This window comes from Etheostoma cragini, chromosome 14, assembly GCF_013103735.1.
Source record: "Etheostoma cragini isolate CJK2018 chromosome 14, CSU_Ecrag_1.0, whole genome shotgun sequence".
Taxonomy (NCBI): domain Eukaryota; kingdom Metazoa; phylum Chordata; class Actinopteri; order Perciformes; family Percidae; genus Etheostoma; species Etheostoma cragini.
In genome coordinates, this window is record NC_048420.1 from 13,429,048 (window position 1) to 13,450,467 (window position 21,420).

The following is a 21,420-nucleotide window of genomic DNA, read 5'->3' on the forward strand; positions in this document are numbered from 1 at the left end:
CTAAATGGGTTAAGGCAAGTATTAAAACTAATAAGTCGTAAGCAAATGAGCTAAACTGCTACTTCAATAGGTTTAGCTCCACATTTTTCCTCCCCCCACTGACACTTTAAGCACCCCCCCCCCCCCGCTTTACATTCACACCTGGCCAGGTGAAGAGACAGCTGGAGAGGCTACACCAGCGCAAGGCTGCTGGTCCGGACGGCATCAGCCCCAGGGTCCTGAAGACCTGCGCCAGTCAGCTGTCTGGTGTTCTCCATTACCTCTTCAACCTGAGCCTGAGCCTGCAGAGGGTGCCGCTGCTGTGGAAGACGTCCTGCCTTTTCCCGGTCCCTACGAAGTCAACTCCATCTGGCCTTAAGGACTACCGCCCAATGGCTATCACATCCCATGTGATGAAGGTGCTGGAGAGGCTGGTCTTGGCCTACCTGAGGGCGCAGGTGAGTTCTTCTCTGGACCCTCTACAGTTTGCCTACCAGCCTCGTCTGGGAGTGGACGACGTTGTCATCTATCTTCTGCAGCGGGCTCATTTGCACCTGGATGGTGGTGGCGGCACTGTGAGAATCACATTTTTTGATTTCTCCAGTGCATTAAACACCATCCAGCTACTGCTACTTGGTAAGAAGCTGCAGGTGATGAGCGTCGGTGCGTCCAGTCTCCTGGATCACTGACTACCTGACAGACAGACCACAATGTCTGTAATGTCTGCATTACAACTATTTCTGTATTAACAGAAAAGACTTACCCCTGACAAGTTACTTTGAACAACCATGTTTTTTTGAGAGCTATTCACCAGAGCGTTCAGTTCTTCTTGTCATATTGTAGATTTGAAACAAAAATCACAGACACCCCAAAGACCAAACTAACATTTCCAAAAGTGAACACAATGAAAAAAAAAAAAATTATATATGATCATTTAATAATGTTTACAAAAAAGTAAACCCACCGATTTGGAATAACAAATCAAAAATACCAAGTAGAGTGCACTGGAGGTTACAATCAACACATTTGACAACATTTTATATTAAATACAGTGCAGTCTGACACTTAAAGCTTTGTTGATGGTCAAAGGACTAGAACCTCTAAGACAGACTAATGCTAAAAAAAACTGAATTCAAACAACATCAATACAAATTCAATAAGTAGACATTAACTTACTTGGAAGTTTTAAAACACATTCTAACACCAAATAGGAATTATAATGCACCATTTAACAATGTTAAGAATAGCTTATATGGACCAGTCACATTTCATTCATTTGTATCATTAAAAAAAAAGCAAAAAGACTGCCTTTGAAAATGATAATTTCACACCAGTGATTATCCCCTGCTAATGTAATGTCCCCACCAGTGCTATTATATCCAATGTCACAGTATTCTCTGTCCCACACCACCTAGCACACACTTCTCCTTCTAATTACAAACATAAATGTTGCAAATATCTCAACAGTTTCAATAATCAAATTCATGATAAAAAAGGTAAAATATAAAGGCTATAGTTGGTTCAGTAACATTTGGTTGTTCCTCTCATTTGAAGTAGACTAGAACATCTTTCCTGATGATGCCATTTTGGTTGAAGAAAAGCTTAGACTAAACCAGTAATTTACTATATTATAGATATGTGTAAAATGTGGTCACTTTTGGCAATTGTATAAACACAAAAATATTAAATCAACAAAGTTGACAAATATTCATTACCAATTCAAATTACTTACAAAATGCCATACACAACAATAAATGTGATCTTTTTAACAAAGTTAATCCATTTAGTACACCCTAATATTAAAAAAAACAAAAACACAACAGTCAGGTAGGTAAAATAGTAAAGGTAAAGTGCAAACAAGTCTAAGTGTAGCATATGCATAATCAATGTGTTCTGGATTAGTCTGGGACACCCCTGATGGGACATACTAAACATGTCCCACAGTGCAAAGTGTTCAAACAATATTTAGTAATTCAAGGTTGGGTGTAGGACAATGCTCAAGCTAGCATTCAAGAGTTTTTGATCCAAGTAAGGCCATCTTCTTTTTCAAAATCCAGTGCATGTAACTTTGTTATTTAGGTCTGTTTAAAATATCTGACATTAAAAACAAGACCAATTTTATCCTTGTCAAACAGTATTAAAGATCTTCTACTATACTGTCACAGTACTAGAAAATCAACACCCACAGTTGGCAGGTCTATTGAGCATTCAGCTCATTGGTGTGTTTCAACTGGGACACCCTTGATGCAACATTTACAACAATTTTTCAGTACATTTCAGTGCATTGGTGGTGCCATAGAAATAAAATGTATTATTTCTATTAATGTATCCTTCAACCTTTTACAGAAGATGTGAATACTCAGTGTTACTGCAGTTTATTGTTGCTTTCCTCCATTGCCATTCATAAATCTGTTCTTCCCAGAAGCTCTCTTACGTCTTGAAGGTTGTAAACTTTTCAATGAATGAGCTGGATGGAGGAATGGACACAACTATAATTAACATTTTGGATTGAGTTCATGGAAGAGTTGTCACCAATCTGCCTGTTATGAGACTGACCTGCAACGCCATCTGGGACAAAACCACGCGAGTCGACAACACGGCTGTCAACGCAGTCCTCATTTTGTGGAGGAATTTTCTGTTAACAGAAGGAAGGACGGAGTATTAAATGAAAACATAAAAAGTTTAGCACTACACCCATCATCAAGCTAGAAAACACTGAATGTTTTACTGACAGTCAGAAAAGGTGTAAATATATGTAATAATGATGGCGTAATTTAATTTAGCTGCTTTAGTTTCAGGATCCTAGTATTGTGCATGGCTCACTGTTACACTGTCATGCCTCACTGGGACACCTGTACATTTTATTAGCAACACCTTTGCTTTTCCTTATATGACAACTCAAAGTGTCAGTTTTTGTGGCTTTAACTTTCACAACAAAGTGAAAGTTAAAGCCACAAAGTCGGCGAAACAACATTTTCATTGGGTTTTAAATTACTCTTAAACATTTTATGAATTCATATTTATTTACTAAAATTCATGGTAAGATTTCAATCAGGAAACCAAAGCTGCATCTCACCTTCATTTTATGTTGCTCATACCACATCATCCCATATAAACATAGAAGTGTGATGAGTGCCTAAAAGAGGACGCAAAAAATGTTTGGTTAAAGAAAAAATTGAAAACCTAAAGTTGCGTGTGTATTGCAAAACATATACAACATACTGTATATAAGCTATATTGTAGCAATATTGTATCCCGATTTGAATTTTGTATGAACAGACTAGCAAGAATGAATATAGCCACGAGTTTTAAGGCTGTTTGAACGAGTCAAATTCAGTGGGGTACAGTGAATACCACTGGGATAAAATCATAAACAACATCGTTAGAAAGAAACGTGCATCTGTTCTGAACGTACTGATGTTTTTTCTTACCAGACACAGCAGCCAAAGGAGCACAGAGCGAATTTGTGTCTTTGAAAACAAGTCGTGACCGAATTTCATACAAACAAGAGCCTCAAGGAAAGCGATAGCCCTAAAGGGAATTTAAAACAACATTAGTTTTTGTTTTTAACAACGGCTACCTCTCTTGGCAACACCATTTTATCTCAGGAGCTTCTGGAGCTTATCTGTAGATGCATAAAACCTGTGGCATATGAGTCAAAATGCATGTGTGCTTTGTATTTCTCCCCGGTAACAATAACAATAGTCACTCACCATACTGCTGTGGAAACAAAATTCAATTGTGAAGGTTATACTTCAGACAAAAGAGCAGCCTCAATGTTAAGTATATGCAGACGGAGAGAGCCTGTCTCGTTGCTATGGAAACTAGAGCAGACAGAGGCCATTAGCAGCTTTATGTCTGAGGTTACATTAGAAATTTCAATTGACTCTAAAAAGTACACTTTAATAAAGCTGAATTTAAAACCTGTTAAAACCTTGCACATTCACTTACGTCAGTTAAAATACGCCGCATAAACCAATGCTGTGTTTAATGCTTTTTTAAATTGCTTTTCAAATGGCTACTTGTGGAACATATTGTTAAGTTGTAGGTGTGTGAGAACTTAATAGGTTGACAAATTTGAATCTATAACATCCCTCGCCTTGCCTGTAGATTAGCCATTAGATTTTAATCATAAACCATACAGTGGGTGCAATGAAAAAAGTAAAATTGTTTTGACAGTCCTTAAAAGAACACCACATTTGGATAGACTACCATTAATGCAGTTTTGTTTCTAGACCAGAGGAAAAAATGAACTGACAGGACAAAAGATACTTACCCAAACACCCAGCACTGTGTACCAACTCGTTTACACCGAGTGTCTGTCAGGTATGCATAATATTGTCTGAAAAAGTTAAAGACATAATAGAAATGTACAATTTAAGTAACAAAGTAAGGATTTAAGGTTTCAGTACAGACTTGATTGTTAGGAAGCATCTGAAACTGCCACCACTTTTCCCTTCAAAAAACTAGACAAAATCTAGTGTATCATGTTTATTGTTGCTCATAAGTGTAGTGTAAAGATGTTGTTTTGAAGGTTAAACGTACCGTACGGTGGGCGCAGTGATGGCTCCAACGACGAGAATGCGACACCAGCTGAGAGGGTGAGACACCTGGAAGACGAATATGTGCTTGAGGAAGAATGTGTTTAACTCTGTCAGCTGTGAAGATAAAGAATGTAAGACAGACAATTAAAGGATTTATTATGGATATTTGTATTTGAGTAGTGTCAGCAGCAGGATGACATAGTAAAAGGAAAGCATTTCTAGAATATTTGATTCATTAATTAACAACTATAGTCAACACATGTCTAACATTCCAGAGGTATCTCGCAATCCAGACCATCAGCAGATTCACTACAATGTTATTCATAGGACATATCTCTAGCCCGTGAAAATGCACCACATGAAAATAATGAAGGGCCCTTTATGCGCTTTCTGCCCCATTAAAGCTTAAGGTACATATCTTCACGTGTTCTGGGAACAATATTGCATCCAAAATTTCCGCCTTGATTAATGTTACTAGACCCGTTACTGTAAATGTTTTGATTCTGAAGGGACTGAATGTACAGCTGCTAAGAGAATGAATGCATGAATGATGGTTGGAAGCCCCCTCATGACATGTCTATCCATACATGACCTTCTTGGATTTTTAGTACATGGAACTGTCAACGATGCTTATCCATGGAGTGGCAAAAGGACTCTGGATACTTGGCGCATGCTTTATGAGGTCCGGGCTGTAGCCTGGTGCTACAGCCTTTACCTCAACCTGCTCATGGGATTGGTCCCTTGTCTTGTGTGTGTGTGTGTGTTTCTGCATGTGTTGTTTTGTCTCCCTCCCTCCCAGCTTTCCTATCTGTGTTTTTAGGCTCTGGGACGCGTTCCATGTCTCAATGTATTGTTTGTATATGTTAATTTTTGAAAATAAAGTAAAGATGTCATCACAAACGATAGTCAACAGAGACAGCTCTTATAGCGAGGACAAACTAACAAATAAGTTAAAAGGTCAAAGAATACAGTACCTGCCATAGGATCATAAACAGATAGATGCCTGCTAGCCTCTGGAAGGAGGACTTTGGGTCAAACCAGCGCACATAAGTCCAGCTGGCTGGGGTAAACTGGAGCACGGCTCGTTTTATCTTCCCTGTGGTGGTGTGGATTTCCCTGAACAGAGTAGAGTGTGTGCGCGTTTGAGGATACTGAGATCTATAAACGCATGCAATCTTGCATTATACAAGTATGCAGCATTCTAGTATCATAAACTATCTACTTTCTGTTCAAACATTCTTCCAGTACTACCTGATTTTGTAGCTGTATCAAAAGAAAACAACATAAAATAGACCTCTAATGACCAATTATACCTTATAGTTTTACATAGTTTAGGCTTTTCATAGACTAAAGAATAGACAAGAGACAAGGGAAAAGAACACAGGCTTCACTGACTTGATGCTAGCCCAGCGGTACGTCCTCATCTCCAGAAACTGGCAGGCGGTCATACCTAGCCAGATGCCTCCTCCATTACACAACAGTATGTCCAGTATCACCTGATCCCACCAGCACTCTGCAAAGTTTGGCAGCAGGTGCATGAAGAACAGCTGTGGTAAAAAAGTAGAGAAAGCGGAGTGAAAATAAATGTAATTATGTGGTAAAGAGACATAAAGCCTTTTCACATTTCTTTTGACTGTTATTTAAATGATTCTAACACATGATTGGCCGCAGGACCCGTGACACGGTTGATTCTGTGATAAGTGCATCTTGCATTAAGCTACATCCAGTAACCTAATCCCTCTATTCAACAATTGGCAGCAGTCAAGGCAGCGTCATGTATGTGCAGAAACTCCTGCTTAAACTACTGCTTTGTTAGGATGAGTTTCCTCCAAACAAACTACCCCCTGTCGCCTAGGCAGAACAGGCCCGGGTTGAAGCAATTCTGCGTGCCTTTTTTGAGCTATGTCACTACAAACTACAAATAATGCCTTTTTGTGATCAACCTAACAGATTTTAACACGGGCAGATCAAGACTGACCGCATCTTAAACGCCTGCATGTTACCTCAGTGAGCTCCCAGGTAATGCTGATGGTCCAACAGAGGCCGTAGCTGCGGATTAGCAGAGCCTTCATGGCCCAGCCTGCAAAGTGGCCGAATGCAAAGATGTCGAAGTGGCTCAGGATCCGCTCCTGTGTTATCACTGTGCAGTTCACGGCGTATTCCTGTAAGGGGAAAGGTGACTGACTTTTTGGAAACATAATGGCAACAAAAGACAGAAAATTCATAGCTGGAAATAACAAAATGGAATTGCCTCGTCCTAAATTTACTATGTTCCAAAAACATAAATAAACTATTTTTTTTAAGAACGAAAGACAATTAATCTGGGAATAAGAGAGAATTGACCGAGAGGAGCCTTCTTTAGGTCTTGACCCTTCCATCCATTCTGACATCTTCAAACATCAACCATCCTTACCATGATATCGGCTTCCCGTTTGGCATAGCGCAGATTTGGGTCCAGCCAGTACATCAGTATCTTTATTTGGTCCCAGTTAAGGAAGATGAGGAAGACAAGAAACAGGAAGTACAGCACACTGAGGCCTAATAAGGACGGGAGAAAGTGAGAGAGAATAAAGAAAAATTTTAAATGGAGCCAAGCAGAGAAATAAGGTTAATGTGAATGATCCAAAGTGAGTGAGGCGGGCGTGGGTAGACACTTACCAAACACTATTCGCCATATCGCAGGGTGTGGCCTGGTAAAAGGTCCTGATGAAAAAAGCATCTTATCTGTGAGTTTCTTTGGGTGTGTTTGACTTTTTCATCGCATAGTGTGAATGTCCCCATTGTGGGATTAATAAGGTATTTTGAATATTGAGAAGCAAAAAAAAAAAAAAAAAAAAAGACTTAACTCAAGATCCACAAAGGTTTAGTGCCTGAGTCACCAACTATAGGTAAGGGTAAATCAATACAGCATGGTATTACGATATTTTCTGTGGCAATTCTGTCTCAATACACAGACGCCAAGTAACAATCTATTGTTATATATGTGTTGGTCAGTTTGTCTGCTTGACCAACCCGGCTTGCAACCCAGTAGTTTGTTGATACATTTTTCTTTTGCAGACATAATGTGAAAACGTACCAAATTTCAATATATCGCAGAATTTTGCAATATGTTTAATATCACAATATTATTGTATCTTGACACAAGTATCAATTATTTTCAAAACATTATTTTTTTATAATCTGACGCTTATTGCCAGAATAATTTTAAACCAAAAGTCCCAAACTAATAATATTCAATTTACTATCATAAGATAGAGAAAAACAGCACATCCTCACATTTGAGAAGGTGGAAGGAGAGCATATTTAGCATTTGTGCTTGAAAAAAGGACTTAACTTATTAACTTGTCATCAAAATAGTTTATGTCATTCCGACTAATTGTTTCAGAACTACAGTAAACAAGACAAGAGAATTGCATGGACTGGGACAGTATCTCATGACGGAGCCAATAGTTTAGTTACGTAGCCTACCATCAGGGGCATCAGAATAGATAGAGATATTTATTGATCCCAAAAAAATGGGAAATTACAGTGTTACAGCAGCACACAAAATATACATACATACAATGTATGCATGTAGAATGGGGGGAAAGTGGGACAGATTACCCAGACAACCCCCCAAAACATGCTAGAATGAATAGCTATGGATGCGGGGAGGGGGCCATAGAAAATGCCTTTCTACAGGGCCCAGAATCTTGTGCTACGCCCCTGCTTACCATTAGGAAAGGCCAGGACACTGATAACCAGGAAGAAGGAGACAACCACAAATAGACCAACTCGGAGGTTGTTGTCAAAGTGCTCATCATCCCTGCAACGTAACAGTATTATCAATAAAGCGTATCTGGTTTTGTACTTAAAACGTATTTTAAACAGCACTAACATAAAATGAGAATAAAATGTTTGGTTTTCACAGTGTAGTTTACCTTGTAAACGCAAAGTACATGAGGCTGAGTACAGTGACTGTCAGGAGAGTGATAGTGTGTGGCTTATAGAAGAAATCAAGGCAGATTTCGTCCACTTGTTGCTCGTTTATCATTCGGAAATATAAGTTACAGTTGACTTCATCCTTCCGAGGTGTTCGTGGGGCACCGGCGGCTGCCATGTCGCTGTTGAGGTCCTCTTTACTTGTATTAATTTTGACGGCTAAAACTAGAAGTTGTAGAAGCAGCGAGGTGTGCGGAGTGCCCCTTAGGAATGCTGAAGACGGACTCAACCATAGAGATAATGGGGGTATTTTTAGTTGAAAGTACACTTTTTAGTTTCACCAAAAACAGATAGTAATACCCGCCAATACAATAACATCTTCGTGTTAGAACACTTGTCCTATTAGTCAATACAATTCAGCTTTAAAAATGTTCTATCCTCATAAGGATATTAAACGCATTTAGTGGTACCCACACACATGTCGTGGTTGTGGTACATCCCACATGTGACACTTCCGTGAAGTCCTTCCGTATTTAGGTTCTCCGATCATCCATGTTATGTTGCTCCACGTGAAAACGTTGGACGTGCGACACCTTGGAGTATGATAGAGATGAGTTCAGGATAACATTATTGTGAGTAAAAATATATCAATCTAAAATGATATGTTGCGTTTGGCGCTCAGGCTTAAAGATTTTAGATAGCATTTGACGCTTACGTAACTATTCATTGAGTTAAGCTTCAGTCCCGATCTTATGTTTCATATCTTAACGTCACCTGCATTAATATGAGGCATTAATATAACGAGAACAAAAATTAAATTATTCTAATTGCCTTTCTGTAGATATGAATGATACTTTGTTTCTTTCTACACGCCGTCACACTCACGAACAGCTAAATTAAGTTACGTTAGTCACTAACAGCATGCATGGAGGTAAAAACAATTATATCCCATATATAGTGTTATGAAAAGTATAACCTTACAGATATGTGCATGTGTAAGAGCACCATTACTGCTCGAATATTATATTAATACAAGTTGGTATGATAATGTCAATGTCCTTGCATTTTCATAAGTAAGGCACTTAAAACTACCTCTGTGTTAAAAGTACCTTGTCCATACAATATTTTCTTTCATCGTGGGTTAGATTTAGGAGGTCAGGGTAGGGTTAGGGATTTGTTGTTGTCAACATGCTTGTTAAAATTTGAATTTTATTCTAATTAAAGTTTGAAAACTTGTTTGTAGAAAGTAATCTCAATGGAGAAGGTCTAGATTGTGCATGATATTTCCACATAACATTGCTTTGATGATACCGACCTCTAAGAAAATGCTATATTTACAGAATGCTGTATTTCGTTTTTTTTTTTTTTCAGAATTACCATGGCTTCATCTTGCACACAGCTGTATCTACAATGCAGAAGTTTTCTTTGTTCCAAGACAGTGGCTTGTACCTGGCAGTATTGCAGTCAAGTTCGTCATTGCATTGCAGTTACATGTGTTCCAACCAAAATACTAAATGGCTCCTTCGTTATCAAGGGGAATTCCACAGCAACTCAGGCAAAACAGAGATGGAAACAACAGATGTTCTGTTACAGTGACTTAGCTGCCAAACATCTGACAACTCAGGTTAAAGAAGACAAAGGTGTTGAAGGAACGTCTACAGCTGAAGTTGTACCATATAAGAGCCCCCTGTTGCCAATCAGAGATGCTCTGCTGGCAACTGAAAGCCAGGTGTCATTAGGTACATAATAGTTTGCTGTTAATGACCAAAAATTAGCAATAGAATTTGAGAGAGAAAGATGAATATGTTCTGTCTTTATTTTCTTCCTTCACCAGATCTGGATGCTGCTGCTGAGTTTTCAGCATTAGAGGTGATCAGTGATGAAGAGGCTGTCAGTATATCTGTTCCTTCTGCCATACCTCCTGCCTCCACCTCTCTCAGAGACTATGTCGACCAGTCTGAGACACTCAGCAAACTAGTACAGCTAGGTATTAAAACTACAGTCTTTCAAAATATTGTTGAGATGGTTGAGTTGGATATCATATTGACTTGTAAATGGAAACTTATTCAGATTCATTGTGATGTAGGGAATGATTTTAAAAGGGTGCCCTAACCTAAATCTGTCTGCAACACATTTGTGATCATTCATCCTCTCATTGCAGGGGTAAACCTGTGGAAGCTTGAACAAAGGCCCAACGTGGGCTCCATGCTTCTGAGGCTGAACTTTAACACAGATGTGGCCCCAAGGCTGCTGTTCCTCAAAGAGATCGGGGTGGAGGACTCTCGCTTTGGCTATATCATCACACACAACCCCTTTATTCTGACTGAGAGTTTGGAAAACCTGCAATCCAGGTAACACAAAGAGATCTCAGAAACCGAAACATGACATGCCTTTTTATATAAATGTCTTTTATTCTAAGTAAAATCAGTCTGATAAGAGAACAATGTGGGAGTGACATGTCGGGTAATTTTCCTTCTCTGCAGTTGCACTTGTCATTAGACTGTCTTAATAATGTTCTCTTTTCTTGTTGTTTGCAAAGGGTGAACTATCTCAAGTCAAAGAAGTTTAGTTCTGAGACTGTTGCATCCATGGTATCCAAAGCTCCTTATCTGCTTAACTTCAGTGTGAAGAGGCTGGACAACAGACTGGGCTTCTATCAGCAGCAACTCAAACTCAGTCCTTCTAGTGTAAGTTTACTGAAGTAATAAGTCTTATTGAGAAGCTCAGTCATTATTGTGTCTTGTAATTTTTTTCTCAAAATAAATTGCCTGTCAGTAGAAAACAAGATGGCAAATCAAAGCTGGTTTTATTACTTTCTTGTTGCTTTTTCCAGACACGGAACATTGTAGCTCGTCTACCCAGATTACTGTGTGGCAGTTTGGAGCCTGTTAAAGAAAATTTGAAGGTATGGAATGACAAAGGACATGATATTAGAAAACATTCTTTGAGTAATCGTATGGCTCTGTGTTTAAATACTTTTTTTTTTGTAAATGTGTTTGACAGGTCTGTGAAATAGAGCTTGGCTTCAAAGAAAATGAAATCCAACACATAGTTATTGCTGTCCCAAAAGTACTGACTGCCAATAAAAGGAAGCTAAGCCAAATATTTGACTTCCTCCACAATATCATGAAGGTGCCCCACAACCTGATTGCCAAGTTTCCACAGGTAGATTGACAGCTGGTGGTTGGAGATTTTTAAAAGCTTTTGTATAAAACAAATTAGAATGAATTTTCTTTTATATTGTGTCTATATTCACAATTATAACGTAAACATCTGATATATCCTCCCATAGGTCCTCAATTCGAAGTACTTGCGTCTCAGAGAGCGCCACCTTTTCCTTGAGTACCTTGGAAAGGCTCAGTATGACCCAACCCTGCCCAACTACATCTCCCTGGATCGCCTGGTGTCTTTGCCTGATGAGATTTTTTGCACTGAGTTGGCTTTAGCCACATTGGAAGACTTTTGTTTATTCCAGAAGACACTTTGATTCTTCTTAAGGGGATATTTGCAAGGACTTGAGAAAACAAGTGGTCGAGCTCACATAAAAAATACTACAATGGCAGATATTAAAGTATTTAAACATATAGAATATCAACTGAGTTTGAAATATAAAGTTTGCTTTGGTAATGTGATTTTTAATAAATGTACACAATGTATATCATTTCTGACTGAAATACTGTTTTTATTTACCTTAATTGTCTTGCTAAAGAGACCATACATGTGATGGAAGTCCTTGTAAAACATTTGCAGGGCTGTCTATGAAATGATCATAGCTCACATTGATAACTGGTTGTCATGAGAGTGGATTGTATGGATCAGGTCCCACTTGTGTGAAATGTAACTAAGTGCTACTTAAAACGTCTGCACCACTTCATTTTAAAAAGCCACTGATTTTGTCAGACCGCAATAGTTTCAGCAGATATTCCATCCAAAACATCAAATCAGCATTTACAATATGATGCATTGTCATACTGTAGACTGTCTCTACCCAATAGTTGCTGAAAAATAAAAATACAGTTAATATGTGAATGCATGAGGAAGGATCAATTATTAACAAATAGAATAGCATATTACCCAAAGGATTCAGTCTACTGCATAATGGGTAATTTTACTCAATACCTAAGGTCCATTTTGCTGAAATTATGAAACTGGTTACATTTTGAATGCAGAGCTTTGAATTGTGGTATTGTTGCAGTATGGTAGTAAAAGATCTGCACTCATACCACCATTGCACTTTTTTGAAGGACTTCCACCCAACCTTCAAATCAGTCCTAGATTAATCCATAAAAAGCGAACGTTAGTTCTTTTACGTCAAACAAAAGATGTATGTTCATTTAATTTATAGATGGATATACCTATGGAAGAGTTTTCTAAAACGTTACTTTCTCTTTGAGATTTGTATTAACAGAATTCCCAAAGTCCCAAAATAGCTGTAAAACCGTAAATTTGCGCAATATCCTGAATGCTCTTTACCCATAACGCACCGCGATCAATCTAGGAAAAATGGCGTCGAGGGCACCAGGTAAATTAACGTCGCTCCTTATTTACATTTTCAGTTGTAAATTAACTCGCTAAATTACGTACTATACTGGTATGGCATTACGAATGTTATACTGTAAAACGTATTATTGCGTCATGTTAATTTGATCTGACTGTATATGTCTGTTGGCGCATTTGACTTGTGTGTGTCCTCTAACTTAGCTAGTGTCCCCGTGCTAACTGGGGAACGTTAGTTCAACGCTAACGCTAACTGCTAACGCTAGCGCTAATCACAATCAAATATTAGACACTAGACAACTATACACTCGCTCTGCTAGCTCTTTAGTGATCAAACGTTTACTAATACCTAACCAAATAGCCGTTACGGCGTCCAGCTATCGTCTGGTGTTATGCAACGTTTAACTTCATACTCAACTTGTTAGCTCCTTAGCATTTCAGCTATTGTTGTGTGGGTTCATCTGTCATTTCAAAGCACTTGAAGATGATAAATGATAGCAGAACAGCAAGTTATCTACTGTGTGTCATCCAAGGCCTAATGTCTTTATCAGATAGAATAATTTGGACATAGTTAACGACCTGTAAGTTACAGGTCATAATTGTATTTGTACTCATGTAGTAGAAACACTGTTGGAACCGTATTCCTTCCCTGCGCATCTGATAGAAACGTAATAATGTGCTCTTCTATAAAGTCAAATCTGTGCTGCCTGACTGACCATGTCTGTCTTCCTTGTCATGTCCACAGTAGCGACAGGCAGGCTCCTGCTTGGTGTCCGTAAATGGTATTATAACATGTGTGGCTTCAACAAAATTGGTAAGCCCAAACATATTGGTCAAAACATTCAGAGTTTGATACCTTAACAGTGCTAATTGTTTTGAAGCTACAGTATGTCAGGACTACCCATGAAAACCTTGTCTAGGAGAAAGATAGGCTATTTTATCATTGACTTTCCATTTAACATCTTAATCATTGTATGTTTTCTCTGAAAGGTTTAATGCGTGATGACACAATCGTTGAGGATTCAGATGTGAAAGAGGCCCTGAGGAGGCTTCCAGAGGCCCAGTACAATGACAGGATGTTCAGGATCAAGAGAGCCTTGGATCTCTCCATGAAGCAGCAGGTCCTCCCTAAAGACCAGTGGACAAAATATGAAGAGGTACATTAAACTAATTGAAATTTGTTTTTTTGGTTTAGGGTGGATGTGGGGTTTAATGTAAGGTATATTGGTAATGTATATTATACTGCATTGTGTACTACCAATCACACATAGGTAGTGGCAAGTATAAAACTGGTGTTATTAAATAGAAAAGAAACAATTAAATTGGCGGATATTTACATAAAGGCACCAAAAATGTAAGTCTATAATGATTTTTGATATTGATATATCCTGATTCATAGTTTCTTTTATTTTTACCTCAGGATAACCGATACCTGGCACCCTATCTGGAGGAGGTGATCCGTGAGAAGCAAGAAAGGGAGGAGTGGATGAAGAGATAGATGGTTTCCATCTAAAGTGGTTAATCTTCGTCTTCAGTCGGTGCATGATTGTCCCATGGTGTAATATTTAAAATGAGATCTTACCTATATAAATCTGCTCATTAAAAAAATTGTACATTTTGAAAGCTGTGAAAGTGTCCCTTTATGCAATAATAGGCATTTGATTTGACTTATTAGTCTAACAAAATAAACAGTACACAAGTATACTTGCTAACTTTGGATCTGTCCTATGTTGCAAATATTGACATTTACAAATCCATAATACAAAATTGAAATGAGAATATAGTAATAACAAACATAAAATAGATACACGTAAGAAAATATCTTGGGCAAACTTCAAGTATCTACCAAAACCACTTCAATAGCTACATCTATCTGCACTGCACATCTGTTTGTCTAACAGACTGTAGGAAGCACAGAAGAAAAACATTGATCTCTGAGACAAAGGGTCGTCAGGAATGGAAGCCATATATATGATGTAAGAATACATCTATTTCCACAGTGTTGGCCTTCAGTCATTCATAGGAACAGTGCTAGCTTTCTGTACTAGCACTACATTCAAATAATATAGATATCTCATTTAGTATATCCTAAGAACACAACCTTTAAAAGAAAACGTCTGCAGGGGTCACTCATTTTCAACAAAGAAAAAACATGTATAGATTTGTGTAAACAATCTGAGATCATGACCTTTTTCTGTTGGCCCATTTACTGGATCACTCCACAGGCACCCCCATTAGTTATCTCCCTGAGACTGTGATCTTTTATTTTCCACGTCAGTTATGCTAACTATGAAGTTCCCGATGACATTGTTAAAAGATTTTAACATGGACACTCCCAGTTCATTGCTGGTTTCATTAAGGTCTGGGTCATAGGCCCCCGAGAGTGGAGTGCACACCACCACACTTCCTCTACCAGCTCCTTCCAGGATCCCCATCAGCTGGCCTCTGACCTCCTGAAACAACTCCTTGTTGTACAGCAATAGGTCTGAATCATCAAGAGGATAAGTGACATCCTCAGAGTAGCACTCACGGGGAACGGGTACCTCTATGTATTTTAACTTTGGAAAGCCTGCGGACAGCACGGAAAATAACCTGCGCAAGGCTGCAGAGGTCAGAGGGTTTCCCACAAGTTTCAGCTCTTTCAGCACTTGACAGCAAGCCAGAGCATTAGTGAAGGCGTCCATGTGCTCATCCTCTATGTTACATTCTTCAAGGGTCAGGCTGACCAATGTGGCTGAGCAGCGGCTCAGCAGTCTGTGAAAACAGGAGGAGAAAGAGCTGAAGATCTCATGTCCGCTGATGTCCAGACTAACCAGGGACTCACTGTGGAGGCTGTTGGACAGGTACGTCATGTCCACACGGTTCAGGCAGCAATTGGCCAACTCCAAGCACTGCAGTGGAGTGTTGAGAGGACTAGGTAAAGAAAAAAGGGTAAAAACAAATAAATTGGTGTGTGATTAACGGCCAATGGTACCAGAAATCCCTGGGCATCAGCAATCTTAACACAACTGAGAATTGCCATGTACAGTAGTGAATAGCAAGCAGATACATATATCCGGAGATGGTGCAGGAAATGCTTAACAGAATATTACGCACATCTTTTTTTAAAGTAAAGTCATACGCCAGACGGTGATCGACAGCTCTGTTGTTTGGGCCTCCAGTTCTATTTCTATTTGAACTGTGAAGTACAAGCAATAGGGATCTGGCTAATCTGTGGCTGTGGCCAGGTGCAGCTGTCTGTCCTCACTCTGGCATCATGTAAGCAATTTTAACAACAAAATACCTCCCATTGCTAACAAAGAGCTTTAATACAGCGGGAATGTGCTGTGACCCTGGTTAAAGGTGATTATTGTGAGCTATATTAAAGCTCTTGGTGCTACAAAGTGAATGCAAGACAGAGAGATGGACATCAGAGCTATCCATCTCTATTCAACAAGGACAACTTGTTGTCTTTCTTCATCCCCCTCTCTTTCTATTTACTCACTTAAGCAATCTGCGTAGGTGTCCAGTTAGAGTGGAGAAACCAACAGAGAGCTCAGTCAGGCTGCTCAGTTGGGCCAGCAGATTGCCGATGATGGACAGCACATCATTTTCATCAGAGCCCAACCTTCTAACATCCAACGCACCAGCCGGCAGGGCCAATGACTGTAATTTGGGCAATTCCACCCTGGAAAGAAGCACCTCCAAGTGTGGGGCCTCCAGGGGAACGTTGTGGACTACCTCAAGCTTTGAAATGCACTCAGGTTCTGCTAGGCGAAGAACATAGAACAGCTGCTTGAGAGCAAGGGAATCAGCCCGAAAACTAACAAAACGAAGCTTCAGTGGACAGTAGCGCTTGAGGAGGAAGGCCTGAGCCACCAGCTCATAGTTGCGGCCTGTGACAAAACCATTCAAACGGACATCGATAGATATTTCAAAGGGAGATCGGGACACGTTGTTGGCTTGCATGGCCACCATGGTCTCGTAGCACATTTGGGTCAGGAGCTGGGTTCTTCCCCATCTGCCCAGGGTTGACTGGCAGGGGCAGGCCTGGTGCTCGATATCCTTCAGGGCAGTCAGGTCCACCACATGGAGGCTCTTGGCGTAGGTTCTTGGAGGAGACAACACATAATCCTATAGAAAAACAAGAGGAAAAGATTATGATTATCTAGTCAACTTATTACAATTTATGGCCAATAACAAGGTGTGAGGAAACCAGTATGGCCACAAGTAGACTAACGTGACACAGGAAATTGCAACAAAGACACATTTTACTGGAGACAGTCCAAGTACCTTTAAGCCAGTTAGAATCGCATCCAGACAAAGCCGGCAGGTGCAAGAGGTGAGGTCAATCTGACAGTCGACTGTTTCTCCCAGGAGCCTTTGTATGTCAAGCACATGAAGAGGCCATGCCTGGACCAAAACATGCAGCAAGTCTGTCTGCTCATGAAGGTAGCATGCCTTGAAGAGAATTGGGTAGAGGTTAAAAGACACACAGTTGAGGTTCTCCAGTGCACTTGGACCAGTCTGGACAAAGCTCTCAGCAGCAAGAAATCGCAGTGACTTCATGTTTTTTAGATTTTATCCGGGTTTGTTGGTTGTTGATGACAGCTGCAGTCAACAAGCTATGCGTGTCAGTGTCCGGCCTCCTCTGTGGTTGCTGCTTTGTTGATTTCCTCTGTTGATGTCTGCCTGGGTGTTGTGTATTAGTCTAGACCCAGGCTTGCTGTGGTGAGGTTGCAGGGGTCCCGTGACAGAGTAAGTGGGTAGAGGTTATTAATAGAAACAGCTGTCTCAAGTCCTTCGCCAGGCACAGTGTCGATTTGCAACTTGCGCAAGAGAGATAAATAGGAACAACATTTGAATGTTACTGGGTAACTTGTCACTATTCTGAAAACACCTCTTTGTGACACTACTCAAATGGCCTGCCAGATCGCAAAAACATATATTTAACAGCAAAACAGGAACAATAAAATGTGTGGTACAGAATCATTATCACTTTGAAAAGTTTAATGCATTTGAGAAGGAAGCTTGTGATAAGAGGCTGTTATCTACTTTTGGGCGCATTCACTTTTAACCAAACCTGCCTCAGTTAATGGCTTTGGTCGCTCTCAAATTACAGCATCTAACATGGTTGCAATGCATTGTGGTCTTTTGAGGCTTCTGTCAGTTAAGACATGGGTGTCTCTGCCTTTAACATGATTGATTCTTCCAATATAAAACATGGGTGCAGATTCCAAAACATATAAAACAACCTGGTATTCTCTGTTGTTATAGACACCTGATACAAATTCTGCCATGTTTACTTTGTTGACCATATTTTTGCATTTCTATACCATCTCGCTGTTTTTGAGTTAAAACAATGTCACTAACATGCATAGAATAATGCAAGAAAACAAAGCATGGACTTTCAGGGATTGTTATTTGACTATGAACTATCAACAGAGAATTATTCACTGTCATTAAATGTTTGTTCAATGGTATACATATTTTAGCCTGGTCCTACCAGACTCTTGTACAATTCATTTGTACAAATGTACTGAAGCGAAATGAAAACTGAGCAGAAGTAAGTAGGAGGGCGGAGCCAGGCTACACATATTTGCCCTAAGAAGCAAATATGTGGCTATGCAGGTTATACAAAATACAGGTTAAAATGCAGGCATGTATCTCTACAAAGTGTGCATTTAAATAACTTTTAAATCCACGTGGTAATGTACCTTAGATGAACCTGCCAACTGAAAATGTTATAAAAGTAGTGTTTAGTAAACACTGAACTGAAAATACTTGGAACTAGTGTAGTAATATTTTCGGCTTTGCTTGCATTAAGATAACAGTGCCTAAGCCTGATTTCACCACACTCTGAATATCAAGTAAATTAGGTGATTCAAGGACCTGCGGAGTTGAATTTAACGTAAAAAACTACCACATTTCAGGTCGATAGTCTGTACCGACTCTTCTTACCAGTCTTGTGTGTGTTTGAAAAACATTTATGAAGGGTGGTAGTGATGGTGATGATGATGCTCGTGGTGGTGATAGTGCTCTTGTCTCTGGGCTGGAGAAGCCAAGGCACCATAGGAGGGCTGAAGGTTGGACGATATTTCCCTACCTCCCCCCGGTGTAGGCCTAAGGTGCGAGGCAGCATCTTGTATCCTGGAGCGAAGCCTTTTGCTCTGACTCCGTTGCAGGACGCTATGTGTTGCAGGCGGAGACTGGTAATGATGGCACCATGAAGCAGGTTGTTGGCCATGTAACCTGCAGGACTTCCCCTCTTCTCCGTTCCTGTCTTTCCCCACTGACACAGCCTTGCTTCTTTGGGAATAAGGAATAGAGTGGCCTCTGGTAGGGTCAGGAGGGATGCCGGTCTCTCTGATCACCACAGGGTGGTGCTTAAGAGCAGAATGAGCATTCCGAGAGGGCTCCAGAAAGGGAGATTCTGCAAAAAAGGAAGAAAAAGGGATTTAATTGTATGTGCTTCCAAAATAAAATCAAGTGGTATATAATGCTGATATGCACATATGAACGATACCTGTATTGTCAAACTTGGAGGTATAGTTTTCAATGCCAGCTAGATCCAGGTAGTGGTTTCTGCGCTCTATGTTTTCATCCACACAATAGTGTGTTTTTGCTGCCTCCTGAGAAGTAGTCCGCTCCTTCTCTGCTGCTGTTTTCAATGAGAGAGGGGCGTTATCAACACACCAGGGACATTAGTTGACAAATTATGTCTACAGTTATTCAAGCCACAATAGGATTTTTACCTATTTGTGATGTCTTCTCTGGGCCAGCTGATGAAGTTACAACCAGCTTTATCTTCAGTGGTGTGGTGCCACCGTGCGGCGGCTTGACCGACGCCACTAAAACTTCATGCATGGAGTGTATCAGACTGGACATGTCCTGCAGAATACACACACATCCATATATATATACAAACTGTGTACCAAGCTAATCAAAACAATATTTAATTTAAACAATATGCGTAAAGGAAACCTACCTCTCTGGTGACCTCGTCACTGTTGTCAAAGTTGTACAGTGTGAAGACCCACTCCTGCTGAGTGTCCTCATTAGACACTATGTTACACTCTGTGACCTGTGTGGACACATATTGCTATAATAAACATATAACTGCAGTTCTGTAGTTTATTAGGTCAAATTCAAGTTTACAGTAATATATGTGGTGTAACAGTTGACCCATAGGGCCAAAACCTCAATGTGTGCTTATAATACATTGTTGATTACTATCAGATGCGTGACTTTGTAAAGAGTGTCCCTGAGAACACATTATCCAGAAACAATAGAATCTCACCCACCCGGTACCTCAAAGATTTGCAAATGGTGCAGAGATTTGGAGGTATACACTCACACAATCATGGCTGTTCCTCTTCTTTGTCCGTTTATTGAACTGGAAGTGGATGCTTTTATCTCTATTAGGTGTCTTCTTTGGTGGCAGACTCACTAAACAATACACAGAGCTGGACTGTAAAGATCTTTATCCAGTTGCCACACAGTTTAAGGGGAAATATAATTATTGTGTTAACATACTGTGCCTTGTGATCAACGAATTCCTTGTTATAAGCTCTGTTTTCAGTAAATAATTAGCAGCAGAGAGGGAACTTACTGAAAGCTCCACCTCTAAAGGTTCAAGTTTTCAAATATACTATAGAACAGATATTTTTAATTTGACTTTTTCCCTTAGACCTTGGCAAGTAAGGGTGTGACCTGCACAACATCTACACGATAATAATGAAGCCCTTTATAATACCCAGAAAGTGAGCAATGTCAGTATGATGCAAACAGCAATAATTCAATTCTCTCCTCACCTTTAAGGTTGCAGTTACGCCCAGACTTGTTCGCCCTCAATTCTACGTACAAGTTCTGTCAAAATAAGTGAGAGTGGAAATCAAGAGAGAGCACACATGTAACAGGGTTAGGGAAAGAATAGAGAAAGCAATTAGGAGCTTTTTTTCCCCCATGGTTGCAGAAATTGATCTGAAAAGACATTTGACCTGCTGATGTGTGAATGTGATGTAAATCTGTCTTCTTTTTCAACATAAATTGAAACACAGAAAGGATAAAGGAGCGTGTGACTTTGTGTCCCAGCTGGCAGTGGCAGGTTTCTGCCTGTGTAAAGTTTGAAGATTTTCATCGCCACTGTCCCACCAAATACTAAACTTGCTCTGGGGGGGAATTATTGGGTCTCTGTAAATAAGAGTGTGTTCTAGACCCACTCTATCTTTAAAGTGTCCTGAGATTACTTCTGTTATGATTTGGCACTATAAATAAAATAAAATTGAATAAAACAAGGTTTGGACATTTCCTAACTGGCTCTCCTCTTTAAACTTTTGACTTCTTAACCTTTTCTTCCCCCATCATGTAAGTTGTATATAATAATTTAATGTAAATTATTTTTCTCATATTGTCCGTCTAAACTCACCAAAGACTTTACCTCCTGTCTTGACAGTTCTGGATTCCATCAGTATGTTGATTTCCCCACACACATAAAAGG

General features: G+C 39.7%; 5 protein-coding genes across 7 annotated transcripts in view; 2 read left to right on the forward strand and 3 right to left on the reverse strand.

Annotated features, from left to right (window-relative positions):
- Window positions 1-1,090: 1,090 nt before the first annotated feature.
- Window positions 1,091-8,732, reverse strand: ptdss1b (phosphatidylserine synthase 1b). The gene is made up of 13 exons (XM_034892333.1): window positions 8,444-8,732; window positions 8,237-8,328; window positions 7,182-7,226; window positions 6,937-7,061; window positions 6,527-6,685; window positions 5,919-6,070; window positions 5,498-5,639; window positions 4,525-4,637; window positions 4,256-4,321; window positions 3,411-3,510; window positions 3,056-3,115; window positions 2,536-2,614; window positions 1,091-2,446 (listed from the first exon to the last, which is right to left on the reverse strand). Exons 1-13 carry the CDS (start codon window positions 8,620-8,622, stop codon window positions 2,355-2,357), a joined length of 1,404 nt encoding a protein of 467 aa, XP_034748224.1. The 5' UTR covers window positions 8,623-8,732; the 3' UTR covers window positions 1,091-2,354.
- Window positions 8,733-8,940: 208 nt separating this feature from the next.
- mterf3 (mitochondrial transcription termination factor 3) lies at window positions 8,941-12,219 on the forward strand. The gene is made up of 8 exons (XM_034892332.1): window positions 8,941-9,076; window positions 9,816-10,183; window positions 10,279-10,431; window positions 10,606-10,795; window positions 10,984-11,131; window positions 11,278-11,349; window positions 11,448-11,609; window positions 11,737-12,219. The coding sequence occupies exons 2-8, from the start codon at window positions 9,823-9,825 to the stop codon at window positions 11,929-11,931; spliced, it is 1,281 nt and encodes a 426-aa protein (XP_034748223.1). The 5' UTR covers window positions 8,941-9,076; window positions 9,816-9,822; the 3' UTR covers window positions 11,932-12,219.
- Window positions 12,220-12,753: 534 nt separating this feature from the next.
- LOC117956635 (cytochrome b-c1 complex subunit 7) lies at window positions 12,754-14,565 on the forward strand. The gene is made up of 4 exons (XM_034891798.1): window positions 12,754-12,966; window positions 13,687-13,755; window positions 13,932-14,098; window positions 14,362-14,565. Exons 1-4 carry the CDS (start codon window positions 12,948-12,950, stop codon window positions 14,437-14,439), a joined length of 333 nt encoding a protein of 110 aa, XP_034747689.1. The 5' UTR covers window positions 12,754-12,947; the 3' UTR covers window positions 14,440-14,565.
- A 527-nt stretch (window positions 14,566-15,092) lies between these two features.
- On the reverse strand, window positions 15,093-17,820 carry lrrc14b (leucine rich repeat containing 14B). The gene is made up of 3 exons (XM_034891789.1): window positions 17,214-17,820; window positions 16,426-17,054; window positions 15,093-15,854 (listed from the first exon to the last, which is right to left on the reverse strand). The coding sequence occupies exons 1-3, from the start codon at window positions 17,487-17,489 to the stop codon at window positions 15,176-15,178; spliced, it is 1,584 nt and encodes a 527-aa protein (XP_034747680.1). The 5' UTR covers window positions 17,490-17,820; the 3' UTR covers window positions 15,093-15,175.
- Window positions 17,582-21,420, reverse strand: part of LOC117956630 (protein naked cuticle homolog 2) — a 7,801-nt gene continuing 3,962 nt past the window's right edge. Inside the window, exons 4-9 of one of the 3 annotated variants that reach the window (XM_034891791.1) lie at window positions 20,735-20,789; window positions 20,278-20,369; window positions 19,909-20,004; window positions 19,676-19,811; window positions 19,447-19,578; window positions 17,582-19,353 (exon numbers count right to left, since the gene is read on the reverse strand). In XM_034891791.1, coding sequence (XP_034747682.1) covers window positions 18,908-19,353; window positions 19,447-19,578; window positions 19,676-19,811; window positions 19,909-20,004; window positions 20,278-20,369; window positions 20,735-20,789 — 957 coding nt within the window. In that variant the 3' untranslated portion in view covers window positions 17,582-18,907. Of the gene's footprint in view, window positions 19,354-19,446; window positions 19,582-19,675; window positions 19,812-19,908; window positions 20,005-20,277; window positions 20,370-20,734; window positions 20,790-21,420 lie in introns of all 3 variants that reach the window. The other 2 variants (XM_034891790.1, XM_034891792.1) reach the window with 2 other exon arrangements.

Excerpts from the sequence above, each read along its gene's own strand:
- ptdss1b (XM_034892333.1), bottom strand. The coding sequence starts at position 8,622 with ATGGCAGCCGCCGGTGCCCCACGAACACCTCGGAAGGATGAAGTCAAC. Across the intron at positions 8,329-8,443 it reads ATGTACTTTGCGTTTACAAG|GGATGATGAGCACTTTGACA; the intron begins GTAAACTACACT and ends GTTACGTTGCAG. Across the intron at positions 3,511-4,255 it reads ACACAGTGCTGGGTGTTTGG|GGCTATCGCTTTCCTTGAGG; the intron begins GTAAGTATCTTT and ends AATTCCCTTTAG.
- mterf3 (XM_034892332.1), top strand. The coding sequence starts at position 9,823 with ATGGCTTCATCTTGCACACAGCTGTATCTACAATGCAGAAGTTTTCTT. Across the intron at positions 10,184-10,278 it reads TGAAAGCCAGGTGTCATTAG|ATCTGGATGCTGCTGCTGAG; the intron begins GTACATAATAGT and ends TTCCTTCACCAG. Across the intron at positions 10,432-10,605 it reads CAGCAAACTAGTACAGCTAG|GGGTAAACCTGTGGAAGCTT; the intron begins GTATTAAAACTA and ends CTCTCATTGCAG.
- LOC117956635 (XM_034891798.1), top strand. Across the intron at positions 13,756-13,931 it reads GTGTGGCTTCAACAAAATTG|GTTTAATGCGTGATGACACA; the intron begins GTAAGCCCAAAC and ends TTTCTCTGAAAG. Across the intron at positions 14,099-14,361 it reads AGTGGACAAAATATGAAGAG|GATAACCGATACCTGGCACC; the intron begins GTACATTAAACT and ends TTTTTACCTCAG.
- lrrc14b (XM_034891789.1), bottom strand. The coding sequence starts at position 17,489 with ATGAAGTCACTGCGATTTCTTGCTGCTGAGAGCTTTGTCCAGACTGGT. Across the intron at positions 17,055-17,213 it reads CGATTCTAACTGGCTTAAAG|GATTATGTGTTGTCTCCTCC; the intron begins GTACTTGGACTG and ends GTTTTTCTATAG. Across the intron at positions 15,855-16,425 it reads CACCTACGCAGATTGCTTAA|TCCTCTCAACACTCCACTGC; the intron begins GTGAGTAAATAG and ends TTCTTTACCTAG.